Source organism: Colletotrichum paranaense, assembly GCF_030867605.1.
Source record: "Colletotrichum paranaense strain IMI 384185 chromosome Unknown Scaffold_1.1, whole genome shotgun sequence".
Lineage (NCBI taxonomy): Eukaryota > Fungi > Ascomycota > Sordariomycetes > Glomerellales > Glomerellaceae > Colletotrichum > Colletotrichum paranaense.
In genome coordinates this window covers 2,846,108-2,869,621 of record NW_026848959.1, presented here as the reverse complement: position 1 = coordinate 2,869,621, position 23,514 = coordinate 2,846,108, and the positions used below count along the sequence as shown (strand labels likewise).

Below are 23,514 nucleotides of genomic sequence, written 5' to 3'. Positions count from 1 at the left end.
TCAAATTGTGTTCCAAAGACAATCAACGCTGCCCTCGCAGCGCAGCGTATGTTCTGATGTACAACCAATCTAATAACCTAAACACCTTGATCCAGTCCCTTGGGAATCCGCATCCCATATCCGGTGTAAACGCCGTCTAAAACCAATCCCGTCGCATCTGGACCGAGGCCTGAGTGGACAAAGAACCACAAACCAATTGCAAAATAATCAACATCTAGCGCCAGGCCTTGGCCAAGGGGCTTCCAATCTTGGGCGCAAACTGCAAGCTCTTTCTGCGAGCCGCCATCAGGCGCTGCATGACGCTCTCGTCCTTGTCTCTGTTGAGAATGCCCTCGCCCATCTGGACAAAGGTATTCTGCTTAGGAGGGCAGGTCTGCATGTGCAGAGTCTTGGTGGGAGAAGAGTCATACTCAGTCATCCCCGAAGGCGTCTCTGCAGCATACCGAGCAAGAGCCTCAGGCGCAGGCGTGACGGGAACCGGAGAGATCAGGCCCTGCCAGTCATCGTCGTCGTCCTCAGCCTCGTCTGAAGGGGTGTGCATCCACACCGTGCTATCACGTCGGTTCATGGGCGTGTTGGGCGCAGTTTTGGCATCGCGACCAGCCTTGACGGGCGTGGGAACAAGCATGCCGTTCTGGTTGGCGAGCGCTGTGGGCTCCATGCTCTTGCGACGGCGCGCGCCTCCGCGGGGAACCATGGAGGTGTCGATGTAGTATGGCGCCTCCTCGAGCCACTCGTTTTCACGCTCACAGCTGTGTCGATGGGTTAGCCAGACAGCATTCAAAAGGACTTAGAAGACACTTACTCAAGAACCCAGCTCACGCCGACACACTGCACAACACCATTGGACTCTCTGACCTTCTCCATAGTGCGCTTGCCGCCATCCTTGTAGACGACGTGGGTGATGCCAATCTTTGAGGCATCCGAGTTGCCAGCAGCACTTGGGTTCCAGTTCCAGGTCTTGACGCATCGCGCTCCCATCTGACCGAGAAGCTCGACAAAGATACCGCTGGCGTCCGCACCCTCGGTGGTGTGCACATCCACAAAAACGACGGCACCACGGAGGAGACCTGGGTTGAGGTCCCGGCGGGGAGTACGCGCCGGTGTTCCGAGGCTCGACCAGACATCAGACTTGGCCGGAGTGACGGGGGCAGAGTCGAGCTCGTTATCGTTCTGCTCGTCCTCATCCTTGTGAGTCTTGCCAGGCGAGTAGGAGATGACGGTAGCACTCCTGTTCAGGCTTGGACGGCTGACTGGGAGTCGGGAAATGCTGGCAGCACGCTTCTTCTTGGGACGAGGAGTCGACTCATCGGCAGGTTTCAAAGGAACCTTGGAGACAGTGGAGAACTCGCGCGCCAGAATGCGGTTAGGAGTCACTGGGGGGACATACGCATCGCCGCCGAACATGGCGGGGTCAACGGGCATGTCGTTCTCGTCGCCATACTCTTGGCTTGCCTCAGAGAGAGTGTCATCAAAGCTGTTGGACGTGTTGACAATCTCATCAATCTCCTCAGGCTCCATCAGAGACATTTCGTTGGCCTCAGCCGCAAGAGCCATGTCCTCCTCAGTGACCATGAGGTCGTCAAACTCGGGATCTTCGGCTTCAGCAGAGGCGGAAATCTCGGCCTCAATAGCAGCCTCAATCTCATTCTGAGCGTCCATATCGGCGCGCACAGTCATCTCATCCTCAAAGTAAGTGCTTCGGAGGGGAGAATCCTCGGCGCGAGGAGTGGCAGCACCCGAGCGTCCAGGAGTGACGGGGCGTCTCGGTGTCTTGGAAGGGCTAGCAGCAGACCAAGCGTTGAGTTGGTCCGCCAAGGGAGTGAAGCCAACACTGGAAACCCGAGACTTGGCCATGCTTCGTCGAGAGTTCGCGGGGGTGGCAAGAACCATGTTGTGAGCTGAAGAAACTCTGGGGCTGTTGGCGAGCTCATCATCAGAGTCAGACTCCATGTTGCCGTACGGGTCCATATCCTTCTGGCGGAGGCCGAAAATGCCGCTGGGGGCATGAAGAGTGAGCTGAGGTGCAGCCGCGGCTTGAGGCTGGAAATAAGGCTCGTCGTCGACCATCATAGGTTCCCCGTCCGAAGTCAAACCCTCCTCAGTAGCCCCGTCAACAAAGACATCATCCTCTGCAGGTCCCTCTGACTGCTGAACATGGTCAATCTCTTTAGCCGGCTTCAGTTCTTCAGTGGGGGCTTCCAGAACAGGCATGTTTTTCTTGAGAACGGGGTCGGCATGCCTTGGCAAGACAGCTGAAAGGCGACCGGGGAACTGCATCGGCTCTTCCAAATGAATGGACTCGTTGAGCATGGCCTCGGCGACTTCATCAAGCTCCTCGTCATCCTCGGCATCGGCATGCGACTCTTCAGCCATGAGCTTTTCGGAAGATCGCTTGACAGGGCGCAGAGCAGTGGGTGTGGACAGCAACAGAGGCTTTGTGGCGGGAGATTGCATTTCTTCCAGTCGCTCCATGGGCTTTGCGGTCATACCCTTGATAGGAGACAAGGGTCGCTTGGCTGGTGACTGAAGCAGAGAAGCCTTGAAGTTGGAAACCTTCTTCTCGCCCTCATTGGTCGAGGGCAGAGCAAAGGGCTTGATGGCGGACTGCGGACGCTTGGCCGGCGACTGAAGCAGAGATGACTTGAATGAGGATGCGGCACCATTCTCGCCGCTCGCCTGTAGTGATGCTGCAGGCTTCAGAGACACTCCCTCAGCACGCTTAGCCGGGGACTTCATCGAGTCCCGGTAAGGCGAGTTGGGAAGTCTCTTGGCGGGAGAAGCAAGAGCATTTGTGACTTCATCCTCTTTCTCCGTAGGCTTGGTGGAGTTTTCGTCATCATGGAACTGCTCTGAGTCGGAAGTCTTATCGGCAGGCAGCAAGTTGAGCTTCTTGGAGGATCCGAGGGCACCAGTGGGCGGCTTTGTCGGGCTCTTCATCATTGGTCGCGGGGGTGTGTCCGGGCCGGCCAACTCGTCATCGGAGAAGTCGCGAGGCATTGGGACCTGAGTAACCTTCTTAGGGCTCAAAGGAGTCTTGTCCGTCTTCGTGGCGGTGGAGGCGGCGGCGGCGGCGGACTTGGTCGATCGAGGTGCCTTGGGAACGGGAGGCTTTCGTACTGGTCTGCCCCTGAGACCAGTGGTAGCTGCGGGCTTCTCGGTCGTCTTCTTGCTTGCGTCAGGAGCGATGTTTTCCTTTTCGGGTTCTTGGAATGTTACCGTCTTCTTGACGGCGGGCTTTGCTGCTGTGACTGGTGCGGCGCGAGTACGCGTCGTCGTCTTCTTCACCGGCTCCGCTGCCTTAGAGGCAGATTCTTCAGCTGCCACCTTTCTGGGCCGGCCACGGGTGGGCTTTACTGGCTCATCTTTGGGAGCTGAGGGAAGTGTGCCAGAAACCTGGCGCGCAGCAGCTCGTGCACGAGTTGCTCGGCCAGGAACACCACTTGATGATGAGGATGCTGTTGCCGGTATAGCAGGCTCTTCTGTCTTCTTGGGGCGGCCTCTGGTAGCTCTTGTGGCACGAGGTGCGTCCTCGGATTGCTGTGCTTCTTCGGTGTGCTCTTCCTCCTCAGCATCATCGGCTCGTGTCTTTCTCTTCGCTGAGGTCGATCGCGTCGGGGCAGAAACGCTGGCTTTCGCCTTGGCCGCAGCGGTCACGATCTTGGTAGCTCTAGTGTTGGTCGTGGTATCGGCAGTCTTTGCAGCTCTGGAGCGCGTAATACGCTTAGGGGGTGATTGAGGCTCCATCTTGTGTGTGCGTGGGGTTTGAGGGCGAGTGCAAAAAAAACAAAGATGAGATAGAACGGATGTTGGTTGTGTTTGCTGGTTGGATTAGTACACTGTGGTTGTCGAGAGTATGTTGTCGTTTATTTACATGATGCTGCGATGGTTGAACTGGAAGCTCAAAGTCAGGGAAGAGCGGGCGGAGGGTTTTGTTGATATGGAGCTTCGCGTAATTGCCGTTGCCATGTCAACCTCCAAAAGGGGTCCACTTTCGGAACGCTGCAGCCCTTTCCCGGGAAAACTCCACAAAATGTCAGGTGCTCGACCCTGGAAACCCTTGACACCTGGCGATCCGATATCTGCCAGCCGTCTACTACTTTTCTTCTGTTCGCTCGTCAAAACAACATCGCTGACAACGAGAACACGCCCGATCCTAGTCTACACCGCGTCATCGAATAAGATGTTGGATCTCCCATCACGCCAGTGTGACCTCTAGCAAGCAGTGCATCAACACCTGATTGTGTTGTTGATAAACAACGATACAATTCATGCGTTTACCAACGGCATCTCCCACGCGACCTGTACCACATCCATCAGAAGCGATGCGTGTCTGCTACACCAAACAGCCAAGCCTAGACTGCCGAGAGAGCGCTCGCCGTGACATCCACAAGAAATGACATACTTTGCGAGTGACGATGACCTCAGGCCGCTAACCTCTTTGATAAGGCTCTAACGAATGGAATTTGGCTAGTCGCGACGTTAGAACCAGCATCGCTTTGTTACCTACACCTATCCAACGCTCACCATGCTTGCTCCTGGTTCAAGCAAACGGCGTGTCGACCGTCTGACGTCGAGGTGGCTCAAAGGGGATCTTGCTGTGGACTCTTCTGGGCCACGCTGAAACATTCCACCTCGCGCAGAATCATCAATCGCGCCTGGCCGAAGCACGGCGTACTCATCCTCGTCCCGTTTTGACGTATCCAAGAGATCTCAGGCAATAGAGAGCATCTCTCTCCCCGCACTCAATCTGCAACCTACTCTATTCCGGCCTGCCCCTTCTGACAAGGCACACCCTAGACACAGGCTTGTCTGCCCGCACCAGCACTCGCTAATGCGGTGCGGCGGCACCTTCTGACGCCATGGGGCCCTTAAGCAAAACTCCGGTAGTGGCTGGCTCGGGATCGACCCTTCATTGGACCCTCGGGAGGCTCATGCAGGCCATAGGGCAACCCGAGGCTCAAGGAATATGGCAAACTCAAGCACAGTTGCATACCTGGGGCTGTACGAAGCAGGCCGTCTCCTCACAAACTCCGTATATAGTGCGCGCTCCGCCTGGAAAGGGCTCGGACAGACTCAGAGGTCCGCATGAGTAGGATATCGTTCCATACTTCCCGACAGACTTCCATCGGGGTTACGTTGCCGTGTGTTCTCAGGGCTGGGCAGCGACCTCGGCGAGCAGCAGCAATGACAGCCGCAGCAGAGCATGAGAGTCAGCAATGGGATGGCGCAGGCACACACACACACACACAGCAGGCCAACGCATCGCACCAACACCAACCGTGTTAGCCTCCGCCTCTTCCGTTGCCGTCGATCGATTCCAGGCACCGTTCTTGGCCCTGCTGTGTCGACGCATGCCTCGTCTCACCCACACAAATCTGTCGCTGCCATTCGCCCACTACTCGATGGCGGGGGCTTTGAAAGGAGGCAGGAGGCAGGAGGCAGAGTGCCGTATTGTATACGATGGCATGCCGAGGAATTGCGGTCAGCACGGATGGGAGAAATGTCACATATTGTCCGGATTGGGGAAGACGATGGCAGGGGAATCAGCATCAAACGCCTCAGGAGGCTTGCGACTGATGGCTAACCACCTCAAGGCAGTGCTCAAGTCTGACAGTTCGGGCACGAGCACAACACTTGCACGAGCACACGACAGCAAGGCGACGTATTCGTACTTTTCCCTCTACGGATGCACATGATTTGTACGAACAGAGAATGCGGCATGCGAGATGCCACACCGAGTGACCAGGTTCCATCTCATAAAACGCCGCACCCGAGACCGTGGAACCCGCCGCTTCAGCACTGCGGCGCTTGACCTCATCGCGCCCTGGGCTACCGTGCTCTCTCGCCCTTCTCTCTCGTTTTGTACTAATCTCTCACAGGGTTTGTCGTCTCCTTGCATCATCCGGATCCGGGCGCTCACTGTCTTCTCATCTCCCCGTCGGCATCTTGGACCGAATTCTGCCCTATCGTAGTACTCTTTTACGGATATTCTCTCATCTTCGGCACCCGCGTATCCCTACGACTCCACATTGTTTCCAATGAGCTTCTGATCGCCCCAGAAAAAGAGGCCGCCTTTTTTGCCTTTTACAAATTCCCTCTTTGGGGCACCAGACCACAACTCTGTACGGAGTACTAAGACTCCTTTGGATCCTGACCTCACATCATCACTAGCCAAGCCGGGTGATCCGGATCTTCCCATTCGCTCCATAGCCACAATTTCCGCGTACTCATCTCATCCCGCCCCAGCTGCCCAGCACGCCCAGCTTATCAGGCTCTGCGGGTTACACAGTACTCATCTCCCTCTTATTCGTCAGTCCACACATGAAACTTTACGGATACGGCACACAGGGTCAGATCAAAGATCACCTCAATCAAAGACCTTGTCCAGGTTCACGGACAGACTCAGACTCCACTGTCGTATCGTGGAATGCTCCGCCGTTGGCAATCCCTTTTAATAGCCGCTGGATCACGCTCTCTTTTCGCTTGAGTACCCTGAGATTGAATATCTGCCTATCTCCCGAACCTTAAGTCCACTTCGTTCTCGCAGAACGTCGTCACGTCTGGGAACGGTCATTGGGAGCTCAGCTACTAATCCTAGCTCTCACCATTGACAACTCATCCCAACACCCACTTTGGATAACGCAGGAACTGATCCTCCCGTCAAATCGCATCGCTCCTCCATTAGCAACCAAGCATTGGCCAACAAGGGGCCCTCTTGTAGCAAAAAAAAAGACCACGGCATCCCGACGTCTCAGTCCGATTAAAAAGAAGGACCGCGCTCACACTCAAAAACTCTCCAATTCGACGTCATACCGGCCGACACCAGGCGAAAACCTTCTTTAGCTCGACGGGTCCGTGAAAAAGGCCGAAGCTTCCTCATCCCCGTCAAAGTCGCCGCACCGCACAGCCGCTGGGCCATGCCCACAAGGTCGACAATCGCTGGATCCTATTACTAGTAGTGTCCATCCGTCGCCCATCTCTACCGTCCCTTCCGATCCATCCTTTTTCTATTTTGGAGTCTGGGTTATTCGTATATCTTTCACAACCCCATCCTCTTTTTGATACCCCCTTTCAAGCTTCCCTTCTGTTCGCCCACTTACAAAACCACCGCTTCTGGTTCGACTATTCCAATAGGCCTAGGACTAAAGGAGGATTCACATACAATGATGCTCTCATCCCTTTTGGTAGTGGCAGCTGCCGTTGCCCCGGTGTGGGCGGTTGATCCCGTGAAGCCAATGGCGGCCGGGCTCATCATGGAGGCCCTGGACCCCCGCGCCCTCCCGAACTCGCCTTCGGGAGGCTACGCACCCGCGATCGTCGACTGCCCGTCCGCCCGTCCTACAATCCGGTCCGCATCGGCCCTGTCGCCGAACGAGACAGCATGGCTCCCCCTTCGCCGCAACGCCACAGTCGAACCCATGCGCGAGTTCCTAACTCGCGTCAGCATTCCCAACTTTGATGCCGGTGCCTATATTGACCGTGTAAGCTCATCATCATCGCAATTGCCCAACATCGCCCTTGCCGTGTCAGGTGGTGGGTACCGGGCCCTCATGAACGGCGCCGGCTTCCTTGCTGCCGCAGACAGCCGGACCCCCAACTCGACATCAGCTGGCCAGATCGGAGGCCTCCTCCAGTCCGCCACTTACGTTGCCGGTCTTTCTGGTGGTGGATGGCTCGTCGGCTCCATCTTCACGAACAACTTCTCCTCCGTGGTCGACCTGCAGCGCGGCTCAAAGGGATCCGCGGTCTGGAAATTCGATCGGTCTATCTTCTCGGGCCCCAAAGAATCCGGCCTCTCCATCCTCAACACAGCCGAGTACTGGAGAGATGTTGCCAAGCAAGTCGATACCAAGGATCAAGGCTTCGAGGTTTCCATCACGGACTACTGGGGCCGCGCTCTCTCCTACCAGCTCATCAACGCCACTGACGGCGGGCCGGCCTACACCTTCTCGTCCATCGCCGACGAGCCCGACTTCCAGTCCGGCCAGCAGCCCTTCCCTATCCTCGTCGCCGACGGCCGCGCCCCCAACGAGCGCATCATCTCTCTCAACGCTACCGTCTACGAGTTCAACCCCTTTGAGCTCGGCACCTGGGACAACACGGCCTACGGCTTCGCTCCCCTCCGCTACCTCGCCTCCAACTTCTCCGCCGGCCGCATCCCGGACAACGGCTCCTGCGTCCGCGGCTTCGACCAGGCCGGCTTCGTCATGGGCACCTCTTCCTCCCTCTTCAACCAGTTCATGCTCCAGAACCTCTCCTCCGCCGGCCTGCCCGATTTCATCCAGTCCGCCCTGACCACCATCCTCAACGTCCTGGACCAGGACAACAACGACATCGCCCAATACGTGCCCAACCCCTTTTACGGCTACAACCCGCGCACAAACGTAAACGCAAACCAGACCCAGCTCTCCCTCGTCGACGGCGGCGAAGACCTCCAAAACATCCCCCTCCACCCCCTGATCCAACCCAACCGCGCCGTCGACGTCATCTTCGCCGTCGACTCCTCCGCCGACACAAACTACAACTGGCCCAATGGCACAGCCCTCCGCGCAACCTACGACCGCGTCGCCCAGCCCATCGCAAACGGCACCCTCTTCCCCCCCGTCCCGGACGCAAACACCTTCATTAACCTAGGCCTCAACCGCCGCCCGACGTTCTTTGGCTGCAACGCCTCAAACTTCACCCTCTCGGGCAACCAGCGCGTGCCTCCCTTGGTTGTTTACCTCCCCAACGCTCCCTATGTCGCACACTCCAACGTCTCGACTTTCGATCCCAGCTACGAGCTCGACCAGCGCGACGCAATCATCCAAAACGGCTACGACTCGGCCACCCAGGGCAACGCGACCCTCGACGCCCAGTGGCCCGTCTGCGTAGCCTGCGCCGTGCTCTCTCGCAGCATGGCGCGCTCCCGCGAGACCGTGCCCGACGCCTGCGCGCAGTGCTTCTCGCGGTACTGCTGGAACGGTACGCTCGATACCCGCGAGGTGGACTATAACCCCACCTTTGCGATTGGCAACATTGAGGCCAATAGTCCCGCCGCGAGGACCGGTGTCAGTTTTGCGACTGGGGTGTTGAGTGCGGCGGCGGCGGTGCTGGTGCTGGCGATCTAAGAGTTTGGTTTTCATCATGAGATTTTGCGCATTAACGGCCTTTTCTTTGATACAACATTACGGAACATCACGGCTGGCATTGGGTTCATTTTTTTCTGAAACTACATTGTTCCTCTGAGGATAAGGAGGGCATGTTTGGACTCTTCTTCACCACCGTCGCTCCCTTGAGAGCAGGAAAACAGGACACTGCTCTGGAGTTGGTCAGCATTAGGATCACGGACATATTCATTACACGGGGGGGGGGGGGGTTAAAACCAGAGACGCTGGAGAAGAAGCAAGACCTTCTGTTTGCAAGACTCATTAGAGAAATGTGAGTGTGTGTGAGAGAGAAGAGAGAGATGCGTAGTCTTGAAAAAGGCGAATTTGGGGATATCCACTAATGCAAACGTCCTTCCATGTAAAACATGACTGCATCAACAGGCTGCATGTAATGCCATTGGAAGAACCACGGCTCCTGTGCTCCTCCCCCTCCCGTTTTCCTGTGATATTTCCCACGCCGAGCATACCACACGCTCTACTCCTCGCTAGGCTGTGTGAAATCTCTCGCCCCCAATACCGGACCTCCTCCCAAATCCTGTGTAGATTGACCAGGACGCCCGGTTGTTTGCTGTGGAAAAATAATATGTATGACTCTCCCGACTCCGACCGTTCGCCTCCCAGACCTAACGAGGAGGTATGAATGATGCAATGTCGTGAAAATCAGTCATTAACGCGTAAAAGCAGGCCCAGCAAAGGGCTCTGAGAGGAACAGGGGTTTCGGCGGAGACGGGTCGGTTTGATCACTCATTGAGTAACTCAAACTGTGGCGCCTGACAGTGAAGTTTTAACCTACGCAGCGTCTGGTCTGTTCCGTAGCCTCGTCGTTTCCCCCTGATGGTGTCCTTTGTCGAAGTAGGACTAAGAGAATTGATAAAACGTATAATGCGGCGGCAAAGCACCGTCAGGTTATTTCGACGCCCGTCTCGAGTGACCCAGCTTCCCGTCTCTTGGATGTCTCAATCCACCAGAAACCTATCTAGATGGTCGAAAAGGGCCGTCAACCCTCACATCCTTGACACCCTCGGGCATCATTCTCAGCCATTCGGTCCAGTTGTCAATGTCGATCGGTTCGTCTCCTATCCGGAATGACAGTACCAGTTGCTGACCTTCTGTACCGAACGGAAGGCTCGTCCTCAAGGGACCAATGTTAAGAGGTGCGAGAAGAATTGAGGGTAGTCGAGCGTTTCCGGACATTTGCATATGGAGCGGAGACGGAAAGCTGGTGATCGTTTCCTTTTCAGGGTTCCTATCCTGAACGAGAGAAGGATAATTGGACAGTAGTTTTGAGTGAAGCTCTGCGGCAGAGAAGGGGCTCGTGAATCGTTGTGACGCGCGTGTTTTTAGGTGCTCGGTGAGAACTTTGGTAAACGTGCATCGATCCAGGGCATCGAAGTGCTCCTCGGATACAGCAGCAGCCACCAGTTCCAAGACACCTTGCTGGCGGTGCATCTTAGAAGATGGAAAGAATGCGGCGTCCATTACAATCAGAGTGTCTGAACAGGCCTCCTCAAGCACCTGCTGAATACCACTCCACCGGATAGTCTCGGCCTTGTCCTTGTCTTTTGAGCTGGCAAGACGTTAGGTTCCAAGCCTCCTGAGAAGGCTACTTGAGAAGTACTCACCTGGCGAGCACCATTTCCCGGTTGCCGTCTAAGTAGGAATGACCATTGTAGTAGACAATCTTTAGAACGTCCCGTTGATCACGGTCCTCCACAAAGTCGGTAATCTTGCGCGAGAGCCATCTCCACGGGCTTTTGCAGGCCTCTGAAGCAGACGGAATAGTTGTGATCGAAAACGTATACCGGTAATACTGGTCGAAAACTTCTCCAAGTTCTTTGACGGAGCTTCCAACGCTGAAATCAGGGTCGTCCTGCCAGTACAGAAGCAAGGCCTGCGCACTTGAGTAGCGGCTCCGACTGGGAGTAGACAGAATTCTCGAAACATTGGTCTGTAAGTCAGATTTAAGACTATCAATACCAGGCAAAATTGGAGGCTTGTCGAGCCTGGGGCCGGTCGGGAGTGGCGTGCGAATGCGAGACTCGCTGAGCCGGTGACCACCAGGAGGCGTTGGGGAGTCTATCTCCATCTCCTCGGGGTCCTGCGTGAACATTGACTTCACATTGTTGTTGTTCAGGGCCGGCGCTGGGCTGAGGGGCCGCTGGCCAGCCATAGACGGGGCGATATCCTGGATGCTGGGACTGTGAGACCTATGATATTTCCTGACGGCATCCTCCCATGTCATGTTGTGATGGCTAGGATGGCACTTGGCAAGGGCAGGATTGTCAGCAGGGGTGAGCACTTTTTGATAATAAAGACGTGAAGGGGTCACGGGTGACTTACTGCAACTCTCCTTCTGCGGCAGTCATTACAGGCACCCAGCTTTCTGATGAGTGCGGCTTTCTCTCTCTGTTGCTGGGACAAAGGACCGGTTCGCCTCCTGCTCGCGCGGACCCGGTTAGAGACGTCGGAGCCATCCTTTACATGGAATATGGATGTTAAGTTAGGAGAGGTGTCGGCACTGTACGATGTGTTGCTTGTGTCCACGGACATATTGGTGGCAGCGGATGCCGCCGTGGCCTGAGTTGATATGGACGAGTTGGTGTCCTTCCTCAGTGGAGGAGAAGCCGACTGACCGGGGGTGGGAGGAGGTTGCTGGGACTGGTGCTGAGGAGTCGTTTGCTGCTGCTGCGGTTGATGCTGCGCTGGCAATGACTGCTGTTGTTGGAGCGGAGACTGTTGCGATTGAGGCAGCTCATGATGAGACATTGAAGGTGAGCCAGTTTGGGGTCTGTTTCCAGACTCCTCGCTGCCATTCTTCGGAGGCGCCTCTAACAGACTCGGAGCCGGATGCATGCTTGCAGGTTGTGTTGTCTTATTCCCTTTGTCACAGCAGCAACTACCCTTGACCCATCCTCGGTGTACGTTGGTGTAATTGTATGTGGCGGAAAAGATGAGAGAGAAGAGAGAAGAAGAAAAGAGTTTCGAGAAGAAGAGAGGGTGGCTAGTGGAATTCCCGCGCCCCTTCTCTTCTCATACACACACGCACTTGGCTCTGTCTGGCTGTCGCGCCTTTTCTTTGAAGTTGGGCAGATTGTGTGGTGGTGCCCCACCGAGATTCACCGACGCGAAAGAGCGACCAGAGAAAAGTGAGGGGTAAAAGAAACGGGTCCTCGGAGGCGGGGAGCAGCCAAACAGAGAATGCGCCGAGGGCAAATGATGCCAATTGAGACCCGGAAACCGGAAGAAACCACCGCAGGGACGGTCGAGAATAAAAGAAGGACAATCAGACTTGGTTTCGGTGGACGACCGTCTCAATTCGAGGTGTGTGAAGGTGGGAGGATGAGGGCCGAGGCCAAGGTGCACGAATAAAAATAAGGTCGGTCGGTCAGGATTTAAGGGTACGTGCACCGAGCACCGGAGAGGGAAAGAGCGAAGAAAGCACGGACCAGGACCCCCGGTAAGGTACGGCACTGGGAATTGAGATCGGGAGGTGAGGTGGTACTGAACCTCTGGTAGTGCCCGTACGCAGTAGTGTGGTGGTGGTGGGCTGGTTGTGGTGGAGGTGGTAGTGGACTATGGTTTGGTCGCTGGTGGTACCTCTGGCTGGTGCAAAACCTTCTCCAATATGTCGATTGCGTGGATTTGGATGTTGTTGTTGTGGTGGGAGAAGAGAAAAAGCGACGAGGTATGGATACTTCTGGCAAGGTACCGATCAGTTCAGGCCGGGATAGGGATGGGGATGGGAACGGGTGAAGGGGACGGGGGAAGTTGGGCCTACGTAGGTGGAAAGAGAGACATACATACTTACAGTCTGGATGGATCGATGGATGGATGGATGGAAATCTGTTGACCGGGCCGGTACAACTAAACCTCTCTCCGAGTTTCTTGCAGTCAGAGATACACGGAAAACAGATACGGCGGTTAAAAAGCCCTTATTGGTAGGTAACGAGCGAGTATCGTCGACTGAGGTGAACCGAGTGACTTGCAGAGGTGTAGCACAAGGCAAGGTAGGAAGGAGAGGGACGAGACTGAGAAACGAGACAACCCTGCGACAGGGATCGTGGATGTTGTGGATTTTGGGTTCACAGAGTTTCGATGCTTGGGCTTTGGTGCTGAGTGATTGATCCAGGTGAGGGTTGTGACTTTTATCGAGCGGGTCTGGGTCCGGGTTTCGGTCTGATGTTTTTCTTGTGTTGCTGCTGCTTGCCGACGCTGAGCGGTTTTACTCTGGTTCTTTGATGATGCTCTGTAGGTAGTCGGCCTTCTTTCTATGTTCCGTTCACCGGGTCTTATGGTTCAAGGTATCTGAAGATGTTTGCTGCTTCGTTTTCGTCCGTCTTTACTCTCTGCTTGCTAAGAAAGGGAGTTAGAGAGCGAGACACACAGAGAGACAGAGTACACAAGCCAAGACGCGTGGTAGGTAAGGTAAAGAAATCCCCGCAGAGTCGAGGCCCCCGGTCCTTTCCTCAAGTTTTCTGAGTCGTTGCACTGGCAGGTGTGGATATCTCAAGAACAAGAGGACCGGGTTCCTCTTCTTTTCCAGCATCACGCTTCACCAAAGTCTCCATTCGTGGATGAGTGTGAACATCATCATATTTTCTTCTTCACACAAGGTTTTCGCTCACCTCAACTCTCCGTTGCACCTTAGGTGACTACGTCCATGCGAGATTCAATGCAATGCAAGCTTTGAGGTCTGAATGGCTCAATCGTTTTTTTCGGGGAGATGGATGTAGGATGATAGGCACTTGCAAGTTGAACAAGAAATGAATAAGAAACTATGGCAGAGCACGAGAGAGAGAGAAGAATGGGCTCAAGGAAGCAGTCGTCGGGTATTCATTCGTACGGAGCAGAGAAAGGCAGGTGCGCAGTAGTAAGTCGCACGACACAGCCCAGCCGAGCCTAGTCGTGCCAGTCTTAACCTCCAAGTCAGCTTCCATTCGATCTGGCCAGCCCACCTCACCTGCTACCCCATGGTGCACCTCAGGTTTGTCTACATCGCCATCTGCATCTGCATTCTGGGCTACCTAGGTAGAGAAAGGTATGTACTCATGAAGTACCTCGTCTCCGTGGTGGCTGCTGATATACCCAAGGCAGGTACTTTGCCTCATGCTATTTCTTTCAAGTCACTTGGACTCAGTCACTCAACCTAATGGAAGGAAGGAACTGAGGTGCACTCTTTCCAACTCACCTCAACTAACCCGACCTTGGAACATCTCGGAAAGGAAGCCGCACCCGCATTTGTACCAGCCACTGCATATTGAGGTAGTTATTGTTCCAGCGTTCTTTCCCATTACCTACCTACCTTACCTTACCTGACATCCAGGAATAGGTAAGGTAGCAAATGGAAAGTCGACAACCTCACTTGTCAGGCTTCGCGGAGCGCTTGACCCGGCACCGTTTTAATTTTTTTTCCTTAACCCTTGGAGGGGAAGGAGGGGGAAACAGCGCCTGGCACGTCAAAGGAAGGGTCCAGGGGGGCCACTGGGGGGTGGTGACCTTTCACCTCCACACGCGCACGCACCAGATTCTGCAAAAGGTGGGAAGGTGCGAGGTGTGAAGTGGGATGGAACGATGGGCCACGGGCAGTTTGCTGCGCCGTGGCGGGGACACCTTCCCTATCCAAGACCTCAAGGTACTCCGTGCTGTCATTTTGGCAGGGAAGTGACTTTGCCCGACGGTGAGCTTCCATGGCACGCATGGAGGACGGGAGACCTGTCTCGGGTTGGCAGGTGAGAGAGGAAATACGACGGTTGCTCTTGCCGCCAAACCGCTAAACCGCTAAACCGCCGCTCTCTGTTCCGAACCTCTAGTCTTTTTTTTTTCTCCCATCGGCGTTTTCTCGTCTTGTCTCGTCCGCCTACCTTAATACCTGACCACCTCACCTAATCCAGTCTACCACCAACCGTCAGCCTAGGTATCACCACCACACAGAGCATCCGTACCTTGACCTGTTACCTTGGCCAGCCAGTTCTTGTCTGCTCACCCTTCTCCCCCGCGATCCACCTTAGATCTTAAACGAGATGCTTGAATCGAGTAGAATTATGGGGTCATTGCTGAAGCGTCCCAGACTCCCAGCCATCACTGCGACAGTGTCCACACTTTCAGCTCCAAGTCAAAAGGCAAGGTAGAACTACCATTGCATGGGATCGGAGAGGGCAGGGCAGAAATGTCCAGGACACTGAAAGATCCGTTGTCTTAGGCATGCACACATATCCGTACGCACACATTCACAAGGACAACTTCTCGCATTACGATCTGGCATGGCCTCACTTAGACCCGAAGATTCAACAGATGCGCCCGATATTCAAAGACATCCAGGCGTTCGCGCAGGATTCGCAGCCCAGTCAATAAAGCCCAGCCCAGCCCAGCCCATCAATTGAGTCGCGCGGCCCGGCCGATGATCTTCAACGAGCCAATATGCTCACCGACCGAGGAATGGTGTGAACGTCTGTCCTCGGTGTCTCGGCTAGGGGGCGTCTAGCCATGTCCTGTCCGCTTGGCATGTGCGGCTTGACTACGGAGAAGCTCGGAAACCAAACAGCAGCTGAGACCCAAGTCAATGACCTCTGTCGCCGCAAAACTACACTTCACGAGATTCCATCCCCTTCCATACAGCCAGCCGTTTTGCGCGTATTGCCTAACCCTGCCTCTTCACTGCCTGACTGATGGAAGCGAGGAACGATATCAAAACACCCGCATCCATAGAGCAAATCATGACGAGAAGGACAATGGGGAAGCAACTCTGGCGATGCAACACCAACCGGGCCTGGCAGAGAAAGACATGTCATGCGCACCACGTGGACCCTGTCCTGTCCCTGTCACCGTCTCCTTCACTTTTCGCTGTACGGATACGCTGTGCCTCCTCGTCTCATGGTCAGGTCTCGTCCCGCCCGCCCGCTCCCTGCTCTTCCGCCCACCGAGTAACAAGATCGGCTAGCTGAGTCGCTGGTTCACCTTCAGGCTTCGGGCTGCAAGCCTGCAACTGCAAGTCTCCAACAAGTTAACAACTGACCACCAAACCCTTTACTGCACCTCCAATGCATCCAAGCGGGGGCTGTCAACCCCCACAGCCCTGGGCCAATGGCTCGGTTCCTCTTCTAATTATCCGCGCTCTAGTCGGACATCAACAACAGCCCAATGCAGAGAGAACAATGAACAATATGATTCATTGGAAACCTACAGACTCGAGATCAGAGCACTATCTCGTTACGCAATACCTCAACAACCCATTGGTCTATCCTCAAGGATGTGCAAGATTGGACTTGAGGTCGGCATCTACCTTGCTTGGGCTCGCTAGGCTAACTTGCCCCAATCCAGCCTGAAGCTGTCTCTCGACAGAGTCGATACCTCTCCTACTCACTCACGATATCCCATCCGCTGCGCGCTGCCTGTGAGTCGGTCACATCCACCGATTTTTGCCCCACGAACAAGAACCGAATGCTCGTCCATCTTTTCTCTCACTTTCTCACTCCTTTCGCCCACCTGTTCAACCAATGAGTCTGACTTCACCGGAAAATACCGCCAGCCTCACCGCAACTCCCTTTCCGATAGGTCTCCGCTCATCCCCCCACACTAGCACTTGAGTCTTTCTTTCTTTTGGCCTGATTCACGAATCATCATCCACCTCACAATCCCGCTGCATCTGCACTTCCCCTCGAACGAGATGAAGGCCGCAACGTTTTGCTGCATGTTTTGCAATGCTTTTGTCTACTCAGATGGCCATGCGATGCAACGGCCCAAGTCAAAACATGCTTTCCCTTGTTAAGTTTGCCAGTTGCAAGGATCACGGGTGAAAGACGCTGTGTTCATCGCGTCGTTGCTTCTTGAGATGCCTTGGCTGGCAGAGACGGCAGTATTGAGAGTCGCATTTCGAATTGCCAGCCACCCTTTGCCAGTTACACCGTGGCTATGCCTCTATTGTGTGTATCAACGTTGCAACTCCGGCATTCCCATCGACAAAGGGCCGGCCTCAAAACACCATTGACCATTCAGCCGGCAAATATCCACTTCTACGGTATGCCTGTATTCGTCCTTCCAGACCTCTCCTGCGCCGAGTCGACGACCTGGCACAGTCAAGGTGTGTCCATGATTAGCGGCATATGCACGAAAGACGTGCGTACATACTGGTGGGATTCGCGCTTCAGATAGCCGTCGCGCCGTCTGTTCTTGTCGGCCTGCATGGCATGTGCAGGAAAAACAACATCAACATTTACAGCCGAACCTCTCTCAGCTATGGATTCTCTACCGCCCCAGACATTGAAATTCGCCTTCTCAAATTGTCGGTTTGGACTTTTGGAATAGTCCAACCAGCGCGACTGTTCAGCACATCATCAGGATCGGACCGAACCACCTTTGTCCATGGCGCCTGCCGTCCTTGCACAACATGAAAAAAGAGGGTGGCGGGAGCGGGCAGCGGGTGCCACATCCATCTCATCGTCGGGACCCGGTGAGCTCAATGTCCCCACCCCTCCGAGCTCATCACTTATCTCGGTCTGCATTCCTCCGGCCATTGAATAGATGGGACCAGAGCCGGGGCCAGAAGCTCACTGGCTGACCTTGAGGCCCATCTGCCCATCGCCGAAGATTGGGCAATGATGAAGTAAGATGTCAAATCCCGCACGGTAAAGGAACGGCAGGCTGGCGGATGGCAGACGCCAGACGATGGTTCCACCAGCGGCCAGTGGGATTGGCCAGCCTCCGATATCGCCCCATTCCGCTTTAGGACTGACTCGGGAACCTCCCGCCGACCGAAGCCGCTTCAGCGAGGTGTGACAATGGGCGGCAACGCGGGCGCGAACGGCCTCTGAAGCGGTCGGCGCCCGGCGTCTAGCCGACTTGATGGACCACGCCCTCAGCCTCAGTCACCTGGCACACTTTGAATGGGGGTGGATGTTGAATGTTGCTTCAGGACGTAAGACAAGCCTCGGCAGTTGCTGCAAAATGCGGGACTTCTTATACTGGTTACCCGCTACCATTGCGGAGGTGACACACAGGCTCGCGTACCAAGTAGCCGGTGAATCGTTGTCACTAGCCCTAGTAAGTTTGCGGCTCAACTCTCACCTGACCGAGTCGCCTGCGGTCCCAGACCTTGGTGATTGCTCACCTAATTTAGAGCGGACGCCACTCTTGACATTGACTCAGTCACAAGAGTTTACCATCGGCTGGTTGTGATATATTGACTGACTTCTTCCAGAGTTAGTCCTGAATATAGCTCAATTGTCCCTATTCACACGGTCATCATTTGTGGACATCAGCCTAATAGACCATGTGATCTCCTCGAGATACATCTTCACATGTGATTATCAACCACAGCCTCGAGAACGCCCTTGGTTGTTTTCGTATTTCCCTGAGATCATTAGCATGTGAGACGGGCAAGGAATAGTATGGAAATTTACAGCATGCCTCATATATCTCCCTCTTTAGGGTCCCTTGCCGAAACATGACATATCATATCGTATACCAACAGACTGATATACCCCTTACAGTAATCCTTGTTCGTCAGGTATCCACCGATAGCTCAAAAGTGACTACGGATAACCTGCTGTTCACAATAATTAGAGTTTCTAAGTGTCCCAAGGCAGTAGTAGACCATGAGATGGAATTGCTGATTCGAATGATGGACCAGATCAAGTGAGCAGTGAGCGAAGTACCAGGGTCCTTGAAGATACCATGTTGCCTGAGCTGAATGCGTCTCGGGTTGGTACTACCTCGATACTGCTTAACCAACGAAAGGTAAGAGAAACTACAAATATAACGGTTCAACTTGATAATCAGGATGCAACCTTACCTTGGGTATCAATAATACAGCCGTGCGTTTCGACGTATTGGTCACTCAGTGGCCATAGCTGATGTAACGTGGATGTAACACAGTAGTGGCAATGTAATCTCCATACTTGCTCCTTGGACAGGCGACGTCTACTCGCTATATCAGTGTACAGTAGCAATCAGGGTCCGCTTCTACTCTTGATGATAGTCGCCCTATTCATCGTTGATGAAAGATCAACCGCGTTCATGCGCCAGTAGTTTGGACCTTTCTTGTATGATGCTGGCCACGGCGATTCTCCAGCACGGCATGAGTCATCTTAGTCTCATGAAGCACGACGATTTGAAGAGGCGTGAGATTGACGACGGGAGAGTATCTGAGATGGGGAGATGAATGTTAACGAGGTTGGAATAAGCCCCCCCGCGCGAAGCTGCTCACTCGGGTATCTGTCCGAATTCCATGCGAAGGCAATCTCGTCCGAGTACTCCGTGTGCAATGGCTCGCAGCTTTACTTGCTAGTTGGCTTGATATATGACATGATATCCTGTGACTTATTTCCTCGTGATGACTGCTCCGGATTTTCACGAGCGTATCTACCGTCGGAGGCTTGGAATGACCTGTCGTTTCCGGTAAAACTAACATAGACTTGCCTAAGAAATTCCGGCCGTGGTTTTGGCATTTCATTACTGTGGGCGTGGACAGACTGACCTGGCACAGGAGGGGGGGGGGGGGAGGAGAGGGAAAAGGGGGTACATCCATGTGAAGTCGAAATCAAAGACGAAAATGTCAGATCAATGGCAGAGGGGACTGAGATCCCACTCTGACTCTGTTGAGTCCCCTACAAACCCTTTGCACGAATCCCCCCGAGTCGGCCTGTTAGTGGACGGCGAAGGATAATGGACAAAGTAGTAGGCAGACACCCTGATATGGCAGGTGTATACTCATCGAAGCCGCGGTGGTGTAGTAGCACAGGTCCAAGATACGTCACGCCAGCGAACCGTGATGTAGGACGTTTGGTGGGTTATTCGTGCATCGTTATATACAAGACTGAGCCTGAAGTAAAGAATCGTGAGTTTTTTTTTTTTTTACCGAAACGCTGTCTTCGCACACGCATGTAGGTCGATCTTGATTTCCGTCTAATTCTTCTCCGCCTTAGTGATTTGATTGGCTTGTACGACACATTAGAGGGTCTCAGAATCCACCAAACAGTGGTGATTTGTACGACTTGAGGGTCGCCATGATCAAGTATCGCATGATGGACAGATAAGCAGGAGCGTCCTCTGTCTCCATCGAGCCCCCGTGCGCATGGCACAGCTGGTTTGAGCGATTGCTTCCAAGTCCTACGGTCCGAATACCTTGACCCAAATGACCTACACAAGGGAGGAGAGCCGGGTGGGGGGCATCGAACGGCTAGAAGAGTGGCTGGGCGTGATGCTGAACATGGATAATCGATCTACAATAGTCGAGTACCCGTCTCCTTTGTCGGCTGAACAATGTACCCAGTTCTAGACACATAAATTACTATTACTTTCTCTCTTATAACAAACCGGAAAGATTGAGTATCACGATTTTGGGAACGGCTTCTGTCTTCCGGTGTTCAGTCGTCCTTCGAATGCTGGTGCTGGGGATTGGGACGAGTTTGTATCCAATCACTTCACCAGTAGTACTCTCCCTCATGATCTCGAACCGGAGTAGGAGGTAGGGGCGAGACCATATCGCTCATGAGAGATCTCTCCCTTTGCGCAAGCATTCGGATATTTGGTGTATTTACTAGGAGAATATCAAGGTCATCTACAGGGCGAGTATACTTGGTCGTTGAAACGTAAGGAGATGGGTGCGGTCCCCAGGAGCGAGAAGGCCTCGCTTACATTCTGAATTCCACATTTACCTGAAAGGTGGAATACACGAAAGATGCTTGCCCATATTTCTCCTCGCCTTCGTGCTCAGATCTGTTCAAGGCAGGAGCGAAGTCGACATTGTTTACCTACCTCACACGCCGCGCGCCTTCCCTCGCAACCACCACAACAACCCAGTAAACAACAACACACGTCACCATCACCACCATCTTCATCAGCAACCTTTCTCGAACCACAAAAATAACTACATATATACCATCTCTATCCACTCCTGATACCATGCACTCAAAATTCGACCACCCAAAAAGATAAAATCTCTAGAAAATTTCTCCTAAAAATTCGGAGAAGGGGTGTTGAACCCCGACCCTATGAAAACCCCACCCCCCTAGGGGAATTTTCTGCTCTGGTTTTTACCGCTCGGCTAATGCGTTCCCGGGGCGTCCCCCGGGGCAGGTATTCGTATGAAGAAGAATGTTGTAGATGAAGGGTTGACCGTCCGGGTAAGGGTGGCTTGAATGTTGGGATAAGAGAAGGGGGGGGGGCGGCACTGGGAGTGGTGAATGTGTGGGTGGGGAGCCTGAAGTTCCAAGAAAGACGGCTGGATACCTTCTTGATGAGCAGGTTACTGGGATCGAGGCACCAAAGGATAGAAATTACTTTCTATTTTTCGAATCTGTTCTACCAAATAAGCAAATGAACATGCCGTCTATGATGGCCGCTGCTGGGAGCCATCCAGCCTTGCGCTACCTTTCACCTCAAGCATCATCACAAAAACAGATAACGTCCAGCGTCTGTCTACCTTTACTCATTAAAGGGGCTTATTCGCGAACCCCAACTCCTTATTCCCGCCATGAAACACCACAAACTGCGACTTAAGGAAAACGTCCCCGTAAATCGCAAAGGGCAAACCCGCAGAGCTCTGTATACCCCCAAAGCACGTCGTCGAAGTCTCAACCGTCTGCCCGTCGACGGGAGCAAACTTCATAAAGTCACCCGGGACGACGGCCTGGTACTTGCCCATGTCGACCGTGAAGGACGGTATCGTGTCCTTGCAGTTGAAGACGAAGCCTCCGTTGGTCGCGTCGTACTTTGCGCTCGCGATGCGTTGGTAGTACGCCGAGACGATGGCGTCGGGCAGCAGCATGAGCGTTGTGCCCGTGTCCGCGATGGCGGCGTGAGGGGCCGAGGTGGGCGCGCTGCCGTTGGAGCCGACGGCGAAGCCTTGGGCTGTGAATTGCCAGAAGCCTTGCGTCGTGTTGGCGGGGACGAAGGTGATGTCGCCCGTGTACTCTGTCGAGTCGAGGAAGCCAAAGTTGTAGTTTCCAGCTTGTGATTGCGAAATTAGTGAATAGTTCCGAAGGGGCCTTGACGTGAGAATTTGAGACTTACCAGCTGCCTTCTTGAGGTTTGCTGTGAACAGTGGCATGGCGAGATTGTTCATTGCATTCTCGAAAAAGGTTTTCTGCTTGGCAGGCTTGACGGTGTTGATGTTGCCAAAGGCAAGTCCGACAAGACCAGACTGGTTCTTGTTTCGGGAAAATGACGAAGACACTTGAGTAGCAGACTCGACTGCTTGGCTCTCTACAGTCACGCCGCCGATCGTGACAGTGTCCATGAAAACATTACCTTGGGACGAGCTACCGTCGCCATAGGAGATCGACCAAGAAGCACCCTGGAGGACTTTGGCACTTGTACTGGCGTTGATGTTATACACTGTCTGCCCCGCGACTTGGGTTATGGGTGTCTCGCTACTGAAGACCCATAGATCCGAGGACCCGGTATCGAAGTTGAGCGGGATAGTCTGGGGCGGTGTGCCGATCTGGACAGGGCAGAGATACTGGCTGTCGAACTCGGCGGGAATCGCCGCAACCTCTCCTTCAGGACTGTAAGCTTAATCCTAAGAAGCCGACATATCAACTTACCACCTGGAGGTGTCTTCGTGCCATTGCCTTTGTTACCTCCACCTCCGGGAGTAGTGGTTGTACCATTGCCCTTGGAACCACCAGCACCAGCATTGCCTCCTTTCCCTCCCTTACCCTTTCCTTTGCCGCCACCCTTACCCCCTTTACGACCGCCATTGCCTTTGCCTCCGTTCAGCAACCCAAGCTCTCCGAGGATTTGATCGATGAGCCCTAATAGATCGTCGGGAATCTGCTGCCCGAACTTGGAATAAGCTCTGGCTAGTGCGATGGGCCCTCGCCTGTTTCCATAGTAAAAGTCGGGATTGGGAGCCTGCTCGATTCGGAAGGCCGCGCCGCCTAGAGTGGAAATTTCTAAGTTTCGAGGTGCCGCATCTACTAGATGAGAAGCAAAGGGAACGAATGCTGCCACTGCAGCTGGTTTGGTGAAACGCATGGCCACTTGGGGTAGATGAAAGGTCTGGCGAAGGAGTGAAGCCAGATGAGAAGCTCACAGAGCTTTCAGCAAATAACGATCTTAGAAGCAGAACAGTATGGAGATAGTGACACAAGGAAAACAAAAGGCTTGGAAGCGCGGAGCGTCCTGGAGAGATAAGCACACAAGCTTTTGCCAAGTTCGCTTCCCATTGTAGCAACGCATAGATCGACCTTCTCAGCCGTTTCGAAATGCTCGAATACCTAGTCACCAGTTGGATCGCCATCCAGGCAATGACGAATCGCGAGACAGAAGGAGAAAATTCCACTTTCCGGGCCTGGCGACGAGGACCTGATGTAGGCGCCAGGGGCTGAATCGTTCGAGTCTGCCTGCCATCAACGAGTCGACA

General features: G+C 54.1%; 9 protein-coding genes across 9 annotated transcripts; 5 read left to right on the top strand and 4 right to left on the bottom strand.

Moving 5' to 3' along the window:
• Positions 1 to 214: 214 nt before the first annotated feature.
• CPAR01_01012 (uncharacterized protein) lies at positions 215 to 3,747 on the bottom strand (the record flags this gene model as incomplete). The annotated part of the gene is made up of 2 exons (XM_060485302.1): positions 215 to 752; positions 806 to 3,747. 2 exons carry the CDS (start codon positions 3,745 to 3,747, stop codon positions 215 to 217), a joined length of 3,480 nt encoding a protein of 1,159 aa, XP_060356159.1.
• Positions 3,748 to 5,354: 1,607 nt separating this feature from the next.
• Positions 5,355 to 5,975, top strand: CPAR01_01011 (uncharacterized protein; the record flags this gene model as incomplete). Its single annotated transcript, XM_060485301.1, has 3 exons — positions 5,355 to 5,494; positions 5,618 to 5,683; positions 5,750 to 5,975. The coding sequence occupies 3 exons, from the start codon at positions 5,355 to 5,357 to the stop codon at positions 5,973 to 5,975; spliced, it is 432 nt and encodes a 143-aa protein (XP_060356158.1).
• A 1,191-nt stretch (positions 5,976 to 7,166) lies between these two features.
• CPAR01_01010 (lysophospholipase) lies at positions 7,167 to 9,113 on the top strand (the record flags this gene model as incomplete). The annotated part of the gene is made up of 1 exon (XM_060485300.1): positions 7,167 to 9,113. One exon carries the CDS (start codon positions 7,167 to 7,169, stop codon positions 9,111 to 9,113), a length of 1,947 nt encoding a protein of 648 aa, XP_060356157.1.
• Positions 9,114 to 10,124: 1,011 nt separating this feature from the next.
• Positions 10,125 to 12,005, bottom strand: CPAR01_01009 (uncharacterized protein; the record flags this gene model as incomplete). The annotated part of the gene is made up of 3 exons (XM_060485299.1): positions 10,125 to 10,719; positions 10,775 to 11,415; positions 11,493 to 12,005. 3 exons carry the CDS (start codon positions 12,003 to 12,005, stop codon positions 10,125 to 10,127), a joined length of 1,749 nt encoding a protein of 582 aa, XP_060356156.1.
• A 539-nt stretch (positions 12,006 to 12,544) lies between these two features.
• CPAR01_01008 (uncharacterized protein) lies at positions 12,545 to 13,374 on the bottom strand (the record flags this gene model as incomplete). Its single annotated transcript, XM_060485298.1, has 2 exons — positions 12,545 to 12,849; positions 12,957 to 13,374. Coding segments are annotated over 2 exons (723 nt in total), but the record flags the coding sequence as incomplete, so codon positions are not given.
• Positions 13,375 to 14,258: 884 nt separating this feature from the next.
• CPAR01_01007 (uncharacterized protein) lies at positions 14,259 to 14,468 on the top strand (the record flags this gene model as incomplete). Its single annotated transcript, XM_060485297.1, has 1 exon — positions 14,259 to 14,468. One exon carries the CDS (start codon positions 14,259 to 14,261, stop codon positions 14,466 to 14,468), a length of 210 nt encoding a protein of 69 aa, XP_060356154.1.
• Positions 14,469 to 15,711: 1,243 nt separating this feature from the next.
• CPAR01_01006 (uncharacterized protein) lies at positions 15,712 to 16,089 on the top strand (the record flags this gene model as incomplete). Its single annotated transcript, XM_060485296.1, has 1 exon — positions 15,712 to 16,089. One exon carries the CDS (start codon positions 15,712 to 15,714, stop codon positions 16,087 to 16,089), a length of 378 nt encoding a protein of 125 aa, XP_060356153.1.
• Positions 16,090 to 17,251: 1,162 nt separating this feature from the next.
• Positions 17,252 to 17,539, top strand: CPAR01_01005 (uncharacterized protein; the record flags this gene model as incomplete). Its single annotated transcript, XM_060485295.1, has 1 exon — positions 17,252 to 17,539. The coding sequence occupies one exon, from the start codon at positions 17,252 to 17,254 to the stop codon at positions 17,537 to 17,539; it is 288 nt and encodes a 95-aa protein (XP_060356152.1).
• A 4,040-nt stretch (positions 17,540 to 21,579) lies between these two features.
• On the bottom strand, positions 21,580 to 23,126 carry CPAR01_01004 (endothiapepsin; the record flags this gene model as incomplete). The annotated part of the gene is made up of 2 exons (XM_060485294.1): positions 21,580 to 22,646; positions 22,694 to 23,126. 2 exons carry the CDS (start codon positions 23,124 to 23,126, stop codon positions 21,580 to 21,582), a joined length of 1,500 nt encoding a protein of 499 aa, XP_060356151.1.
• Between the last annotated feature and the right edge of the window lie 388 nt (positions 23,127 to 23,514).